Source organism: Rhagoletis pomonella, unplaced genomic scaffold (assembly GCF_013731165.1).
Source record: "Rhagoletis pomonella isolate Grant_MI unplaced genomic scaffold, Rhpom_1.0 Rhpom_scaffold_00005, whole genome shotgun sequence".
NCBI lineage: Eukaryota > Metazoa > Arthropoda > Insecta > Diptera > Tephritidae > Rhagoletis > Rhagoletis pomonella.
The window spans coordinates 10683804-10692977 of NW_023458559.1; the positions used below are offsets into that span (position 1 = coordinate 10683804).

The 9174-nt window shown below is 46.7% G+C and overlaps 1 protein-coding gene across 1 annotated transcript in view; it reads left to right on the top strand.

Annotated features, from left to right (window-relative positions):
- The first annotated feature begins 7008 nt into the window (after window positions 1-7008).
- The window catches only part of LOC118739783 (electron transfer flavoprotein subunit beta-like), an 8985-nt gene continuing 6819 nt past the window's right edge, over window positions 7009-9174 (top strand). The window contains exon 1 of the mRNA XM_036471292.1: window positions 7009-7484. Within this exon, the coding sequence (XP_036327185.1) occupies window positions 7046-7484 (439 nt within the window). The 5' untranslated portion in view covers window positions 7009-7045. The remainder of the gene's footprint in view (window positions 7485-9174) is intronic.

Genomic DNA, 9174 nt, shown 5'->3' on the forward strand with positions numbered 1-9174 from the left:
CTTCGGGTCATGAGGTGTTTCTCCGCATGCCGGACACTCATTCGGCACATCTGCGTTTAGTCTGCTCGGGTATGTGTTTAACCTGCTGCAGTAGCCAGTGCGAAGTTGGGCTATTGTGGTTCTTGTCTTCCGTGGCAGATGAAGCTCCGTCTCGTCTATGTCCGGTGGTTGTGCGCCTAGAACGGCGTTCACAGGTCTGGAGTCTACATAACTCGAGACTGACTCCCTGTGAATGCCGCTCAGGGCCTGTCGATAAGCTGACGGGTCCAGAGGTTGTTTAATGAACCTCTGGACCTCGTTCGTCAGTTCGTAGAGAAGTCTGCTGACGTGCCTTGGCGAAGGCTCTTCTGCAAGCAGTTGTCTATTTAGGTGACCTCGTCTATGGCTCCCAACTAGTAACTGCTTGCAGAGCATTGTGTTGTGCTCCTTTATCGGGAGCATTTTCGCCTTGTCGTGCAGGTGGTGTTCTGGCGACATCAGCGGGCATCCGTAGTGCGGTGTTTTGAGTAGTCTGCAGCTTCATCCACTGCGTCCTACTAGTCCCCGGCGACAACACTGGTGCTGCGTAACTTAAAACTGGCCGGCCTTGCCTTGTATGTTGCCAGCAACGTTTCTTTGCCTTTGCCCCAAGGACCTTGTTGCGGCTCTGTACTTTGTTGACAATAGCGGAGTGCAGAATGGCGAATGTTACTCCGAGTATTTTGGGGTTATCGGAATCGGTGTATCATAAACGTGAATTTCCAGCGGTAGCTTGACCTCTTTCGTCCAGGTGGTGAACAAGGTCCCAGAGGATTTTGTAGGGGGGAGGGTTAGACTCGTTGCAGTGAAGAAGCGAGAAATCTCGGAGAGATATCCGTTTACTTTCGAACACAAGTCATCAATTCCATTCCCAGACGCCATGATTGAGCAATCGTCGGCGTAGGAGACAATCGAGACTCCCTCTGGTGGTTGAGGCAGCTATGAAATGTAAAAGTTAAACAGTAGTGGGGCAAGGACACCGCCCTGTGGAACTTGCTGCTTTATTTTTCTGAGTTAATTCGCCGACCACCGTTTGAGCCTCTGGGAGAGAGGAGGCCTCTATGTCTTCTAGTAGCGTGGAGTGGCTGACGGTGTCAAACACCTTTGACAGGTCCAACGCACTAGAATAGTTTTCTCAAAGGGTTGGTTGCGGTTAAGGCCACGTGTTTTGTGAGTGTTTATGGCGTTAAGTGCTGTTGTTCTACTGTGCACTTTATGGAAACCATGATGATGCTTCGCTGGGGTGAAGTTACAAGTCTTCAGATGCTCTTCCCACTTTTTCCGCTTATGTACGTTCACAAGCTGCTGAATCTCCGCGTTGAAATCCCTGATACGGGGATTTCCGGGATCAGCCTGACGAAGGTTGTCACGCTCATCGGTTAGAACAGCCGTTTCAGCAGGGAAGTTTGGACGGTGGTCCGCAATGCATCCTGCCGGTACGAAGCCAGTTGCAGCAGCAGTGACAACCCTACGGAACTTACGTTCACCAAGGTGGACGTCGGTCGGTGTGGGGGGCACAGCGAAGGTGCTCTCAGTAAATTCCGCGAAGCCCTTCCAGTCAGCTTTAGAAAAGTTGATATAGGTCCGGTGTTCCGCGGAAGCAAAGTCTGTTGGTTTACCGATCGAGATGACTATGGGCAGATGGTCTGATGCCAAAGTCAGCATAGGTCGCCATGATACGCTGTTTATCAGACCAGCGCTGACTATTGTAATGTCTCATTCCCACGACAGCCGGTTCTACGTACCGGAATGACTTGGGTTTTTCTCGACCAAGGGTTCTTGTTTCGGCGATCCAACCCCGAAGTATCTCAGAAGTTGGTCGTCCATAGGGCTACATTTGCTACGTATACTTCTGCTCAAGGCTGGCATCGAGTCAAACCCAGGGCCAGAAACCTACACCACCTGTGTGTGTGCCAGAGAGAGAGAGACCGCACCACCACCCACATGCCGCCGCCAAAAACTCTTGGTTCCTCCTACAATCTGCACATTATGTCAGACCAGTATATTCCGTAATGTGACATTAGTCAAGTGCAACCCCTGCCTTGGCTGGTGCTATTTTAGGGCATGTTGAGGTGTGCGCACCATGCGAGATTGGACGAGGAACCCGAGGGCCCGTGTTGCGCTGCTCGGCCGCAAACCCCAACTGCGGTGCCACCCACTGCCACGACAGTCGGGTCTACGTAACCGGAAAGACCCAGATTTATATAACATTGTTGAATTGTGCCGGGTACAACGTGCACCGTCGAGATCGCGAGCGAGATAATGGTGGTGGCTTAGCTATTATCACGCACCACACCGTGCAGTATCGGATTATTGAAGCAGACATCGACCGCAGGGATACCACCCTAGAATGTCAGGGCATTGCTATCCGGTCAGGCGATGTTTAGCTCGAAATATTTAATGTGTACCTACCCCCTGTCACTTGCTGCCCGGCAGGATATCACCCTGACATAGGTGCGCTCCTCAGAGGTGAAAACCGTATGGTAGTAGGTGACTTCAATGCGCACCACGATCTTTGGCACTGAAGCCTGTCAAACGATCGTAGGGGAACAGACTTGGCTGAGCATATAGACGATTCGACATTCTGCACAATGAACGACGACGCATCCACCAGGATTATGGACAGCTGCTGCAGCTCGCCAGACATAACAATAGTCAGCGCTGGTCTGATAAATAGCGTATCATGGCGACCTATGCTGACTTTGGCATCAGACCATCTGCCCATAGTCATCTCCGGACCTATATCAACTTTTCTAAAGCTGATTGGAAAGGCCTCGCGGAATTTATTGAGAGCACCTTCACTGCGCTCCCCACACCAACCGACGTCCACCTTGGTGAACGTAAGTTCTGCAGGGTTGTCACTGCTGCTGCAGCTCGCTTCGTACCGGCAGGATGCATTACGGACCCACGTCCGAATTTCCCTGCTGAAGCGGCTGTTCTAGCCGACGAGCGTGACAGCCTTCGTCAGGCCGATCCCGGAAATCCCCTATCAGGGATCTCAACGCGGAGATTCGGCAACTAGTGAACGTACATAAGCGGAAGAAGTGGAAAGAGCATCTGAAGATCTGTAACTTCTCCTCTGGTGCGAGTAAGCTTTGGTCAACCATGAGGTCAGTGTCCAATCCGACGAAGCACGACGACAGGCTTGAAATTTCTCTCGGCGACCATGCTTCGTCGGACCCGGTGCGATGCGCGAGCTATTTTAGCCGGCAGTTCATACTGCATCCTCCGGTGGACAAAGCCAAGCGTCGAGTGACCAGAAGGCTGCACAAACTGCCAACAACTTGTGCCCCCCTTGCTTTCACCAGCGGTGAAGTTCAGGTGGCCATCGGGAAGGCGAAAGCCTCCAAAGCCATGGGTCCCGACGGAATATGCATATTGATGCTGAAAAATTTGGCTCTTGCGGGAGTAGCGTACCTAACGGAGGTCCTCAAAATGTCTATGGCCACTCTCATCATCCCAGACATCTGGAAGGTGGGGAGAGTTGTCCCACTGCTCAAACCGGGGTAACCAGCCAACAAAGGAGATTCTTATCGACCGATAACACTCCTTTCCCCGGTAGCGAAGACATTAGAGGCCTTGCTGCTCCCGTATTTCACAAACCACCTGACCCCAGCGAAGCATCAGCATGGTTTCCGTAAAGTGCATAGTACAACAAGAGCACTTAACGCCATAAACACTCAGATAACACGTGGCCTTAACCGCAACCGTCCCTGTGAGAGAATTATTCTAGTAGCGTTGGACCTGTCAAAGGCGTTTCTCCCACAGAGGCTCAAACGGTGGTCGGCGAATTATCTAAGTGGTCGACACTGGTCGGTAATGTTTAGAGACTAATCGAGCAAACTTAGAAAAATTAAAAAGGGGGTTCCACAGGCTGGTGTCTTTTCCCCGCTACTGTTTAACTTTTACATTCCAAAGCTCCCTCAACCACCAGAGGGAGTCTCGATTGTCTCCTACGCCGACGATTGCTCGATAATGGCGACAGGGAATGAAATTGATGACTTGTGTTCGAAAGTAAACGGGTATCTCCGAGGTTTCTCGCTTCTTCACTGCAAGGAGCCTAACCCTCTCCCCTACGAAATCCTCTGCGACCTTGTTCACCACCTGGACGAAGGAGGTCAGGCTTCCGCTGGGGATTCATGTCGATGATACACCAATTCCGATAAACCCAAAATACTGGGAGTAACTTTCGACAGTCTGCTCTCCTTCTCTGCGCACACAACCGCTATTGTCAACAAACTACAGAGACGCAACAAGGTCCTCAAGTCGCTAGCCGGCAGTACTTGGGGCAAAGATAAAGAAACGTTGCTGGCAACATACAAGGCAATAGGCCGGCCGGTTTTAAATTACGCAGCACCAGTGTGGTCGCCGGGGACTAGTAGGACGCAGTGGATGAAGCTGCAGACAACACAAAACACCGTACTACGGACACCGACTGGATGCCTTCTGCTGTCGCCTGAACACCACCTACACGACGAGTCGAAATTGCTCCCGGTCAAGGAGCATAACGCCATGCTCTGCAAGCAGTTCCTTGTCGGGAGCCATAGACGTGGTCACCCGAATTGGCAGCTGCTTGCAGAAGAGCCCTCGCCCAGGCACGTCTGGAAGGCATCTGTACAAACTGACGGACGAAGTCCACAGGTTCATTAAACAGCCTCTGGACCCGTCAGCATATCGACAAGCCCTGAACGGCATTCACAGGGAGTCAGTCTCGAGTTACGTAGACTCCAGACCTGTGAATGCTGTTCTAGGAGCACAACCACCGGACATAGACGAGACGGAGCTTCATCTGCCACGAGAGACAAGAACCACAATAGCCCAACTTCGCACTGGCTACTGCAGCAGGTTAAACACATACCTGAGCAGACTAAACGCAGATGTGCAGAATGAGTGTCCGGCATGCGGAAAGACACCTCATGACCCGAAGCATCTCTTCGTATGCCCGGAAAACCCTACAACCCTAACGCCTTTGGCCCTGTGGACCGACCTCATTGAGGCTGCACGCTTCTTAGGGCTGCCGTTAATGGAACTTACGGCAACGACTGAGATATGAACCGATCTGGGCGGGGTTGTTGTAGCCGCTACAACAACAACAATTGTTATGTCTGGCGAGCTGCAGCAGCTGCCCGTAATCCTGGTGGGTTCGTCGTCGGTCATGGTGCAGGATGTCGAGTCGTCTATCTGCTCAGCCAAGTCTGTTCCCCTACGATCTTTTGACAAGCTTGAATGCCAAAGATCGTGGTACGCATTAAAGTCACCTACTACCATACGGTTTTTACTTCTGAGGAGCGAACTTATATCAGGGTGATATCCTGCCAGGCAGCTGGTGACAGGGGGTATGTAAACGTTAAATATTTCGAGATCAACATCGCCTGACCGGATAGCAATGCCCTGACATTCTAGGGTGGTATCTCTGCGGTCGATGTCTGCTTCAATAAGACGATACTGCACGGTGTGGTGCAAGATGAATGCTAAGCCACCACCGTTATCTCGCTCGCGATCTCGACGGTGCACGTTGTACCCGGCACAGTTCAACAATGTTGAATTGCTGTGCAACTTTGTCTCTTGGACCGCAGCTGTCAATATACCATGCCTTCCCATGAGGGCGGTTATCTCATCGATCCTGCTCTGAAGTCCGTTGCAGTTAAATTGAAGGAGCTTCATGTGGTTTGAGAGACTTGTTGTTATGCGAGGTATGAGGGATGTGTGTAGCCTTGCCGCCATTGGCTGTGTGCGCTTCTGTGAAAGTTGCCGCCCTGTGTGGTAGTGGGTGGCGTCGCAATTGGGGTTTGCGACCGAGCAGCGCAACACGGGCCCTCGAAGTTCCTCGTCTAATCTCGCGTGGTGCTCAGACCTGAACATGCCGTAAAGTGGCACCAGCCAAGGCAGGTGTTGCACTTGACTGATGTCACGTTACGGAATATCCTAGTCTGATTGTAGGACGAACCAGTTGACGGCGGCGGCTTGTGTGTGGTGGTGCGGTTGTATCTGTTGTGTGGTCTGTCGTGGTTGTGGTGTGGTCTATTGGGTTGTTGTGTTGTGGTGCTGTGGTGTTTGTGTTGAGCTGCTCAGGTGGACTGGGGTTAGCCGTGAAGGCTGCTCCTGTTGATCAGCAGGGGGCCACAAATGATGTGGTATGTGGTCCACTGCCGATGGGTGCGTAGTCCTGAGGTGACTCCACCCGTCGCAAGCATTGCACTTGACTGAGGTGGAGTTGTGGTGTAGTCGTCTCTGGCATACACAGCAGGTGTAGGTTTCTAGCCCTGGGTTTGACTCGATGCCAGCCCTGAGCAGAAAAATACGTAGCAAATGTAGCCCTATGGACGAACAACTTACGAGATACTTCGCCGATCTAAACGAGGTTAGATCGCCGAAACAACCGCCCTTGGTCGGGTAAAACCCGAGTCATTCCGGTACGTAGAACCGGCTGTCGTGGGAATGTGAGATCAACTATCAAAACCTTTGCCTATGTTTTCAACTTGCACAGTGTAATAAATAAAAAGAATAATAATAAAAGGCACATCTATATGTGATAAATTACCGATGAATTTTGCCTAATATTTCTTAATTAAAACTTAAAAGAATATTACCGTTAGGCTTTTCAACGACAAAATATTCGTAGCTAGGCTATCGACAAATTTCGTTAGACAACGTTCAAAGCTACCGACAATATTCGCTAAAAGTGTGCCTGAGAATTGCTAGCTAACGATGCGAATATTGTCGTTAAGAAAAATGGGAATCTCACTACTGGTTCAATTTATGGTCTGCTATGTTTGGGTTGTCACTGATAATTTGGCATTACGGTTTGGTAGCACTGACAAATGAATGTATACACAAACAGATATTCTGCCATTGCTTCTTTTAACTTGCTTCAAATAAATTGCCTTTAAGTTAAATGTTTGTTTAAGTGAATATTATTTCCTTTAAATATAAATATTTGCACAATTTAATGAACAGCCCTAATATTCTCTCATTAGGGATCTAACACTGTTATTCCTGCCGTTAACTACCCTACAAGAATTGTGTGATGGAAACTAACACATTCTCATTTATCTTACTAACACATTTGCAAATTTTGCGTTGGTTAATTGATGATGATAGTAACCAGACAGCACAAATGACCGCTGCCGTCTTAGATTGGCCGCAGGGTACTTTCTGTAATAAAGTAGAAAAGACAGATGCTGGCTTGACTATCACACGTGAAATCGATGGTGGTCTAGAGACTATTAAAACTAAGATCCCAGCAGTGCTGAGCGCCGATTTGCGCCTGAATACACCACGTTATGCAACGTTGCCAAATATGAAGTCAAAGAAGAAGTCATTAAAGAAAACCACGCCAAAGGATTTGGGAGTCGATACAACACCACGCATCGAGATTGTTTCTGTTGAGGAGCCGCCTCACAGTGGTTCGGATAGCAGATCTAGCTGGACGAAAGTCAAAGTTTTTTTGTTTTTAAAATACTTAATGGTACTTGGAATACATTCCTGACAATACATTCAAATAGAAATTGTATTTATTAAAGCATTAACATATGAAAACAAACGAAAAAAGGTAAGTCAACGCCGCCTATTTGAGAACTCTATTTTAAAAGCTGAAATTTAACTTAAAAGATTGCTAATTGCACTCACAGATATTTGCATAATTGCAAATTGACTATAAACAAAAAATTACACTTACACTGTGTGTTAAAACAGAAAAATAATTGGAGTTATAAAAACTTTGGTTATGTAAGAGTTAAAAAAAATAGTAACTCGCGAATTTTCTGCTTTCTGAAATTAAAAAATTATACAACAGGCATGGAAATCTTTAAGCGCTGTTATAAATTTTTTTCTGAAATTTATTTGTGTTTCTTGCTGTGATCTTAAATTTTAGTCATGGTAAAGAAAATCTTAAGAAGTGAGTTGTTTGACATTTGGAGAAGTGTTGCTGAAACTTCTAAAAGACAACAAGGTGTCCGTGATTATGTGATTAGTAAATTGAAAGAAATATCTGATGAAAATGCTCGTTCCGAAGTAAATAAAGTAAATTAAGTAAATGACTTTAGATTCGTAGTCAGCAACCCAGAAAACCCCCAGATACCCAGTTACATAGAAATCTACCGATTTTTTTAAATTTTCGTCCGCCATATTGGATCCGCCATTTTGAATTTTTGGTAAATGACTTTAGATATGTAATCAGCGACCCAGAAAACCCCCAGATACCCAGTTTCATAGAAATCTACCGATTTTTTTTTAACTTTCGTCCGCCATATTGGATCCGCCATTTTGAATTTTTGATAAGTGACTTCAGATTCGTAATCAGCGACCCAAAAATCCCCTAGGTAAGAAGTGGTGTAAAGATCCATCAACGAGTATTTGTTTAAATAGTTTCGTCCAGCTAGATTTGCGATCCGAACCACTGTGCGCCTGTGCGCCAGTCTGGTGCTTTGGTACCTGATGTAGATGCACTCGTCGCCAAACTGAAACAAGGCGGCCACATCTAAACACAGATGTTGTTAAATGATATAACAGCAGGTTAAAAGTGCATTTATAAAATATATTTTTTTGATTTTAATTTTTTATTCCCGAAATTCTTAGATAAATTAATTTGTGTGTATTCTATTGGAAGTAGATAATAAATATTTAAGTTTAATCCCATAACGAATTGGAGCAGCTAAAAAGAGACCACTAAATATGGCCATAAGTTGGAGGAAGACGGAAGATCACATGTACACAAATGTTTACATCACGTTTTTCATATTGCTCTTAAAAAGTTTATAGAAGTACTTGATTGAGATCTCCATCACCAGCATGATTCAATAACACTATGCGTCAGTCAAAATCGGGATGGGATGAAACCAACGGGAAATGTTATATCGGTCAAAAACAAGTTATACGTGGCCCGGCGTTTCGCTGGGTCACGTCTAGGAATCGAGATATATCGATTTGAAGTTAGTAACTATCATATAGGGGAAATTGTCACCGCCCCATTGATTTTCATGATCTATGTCTCATTTTGCTTAAAGGTTATGTGACTTTGCGTGAAAGTAATACGACTTGCCTTTTTTCCGTTTTGGATTTTTTATGAATTTGAAAAATAAAAAAATTTCATATTTTAGGCAAAAAATATTTTTTTTCTTCATACATTTATTTTTACCGGCAAAACTGTTGATTATA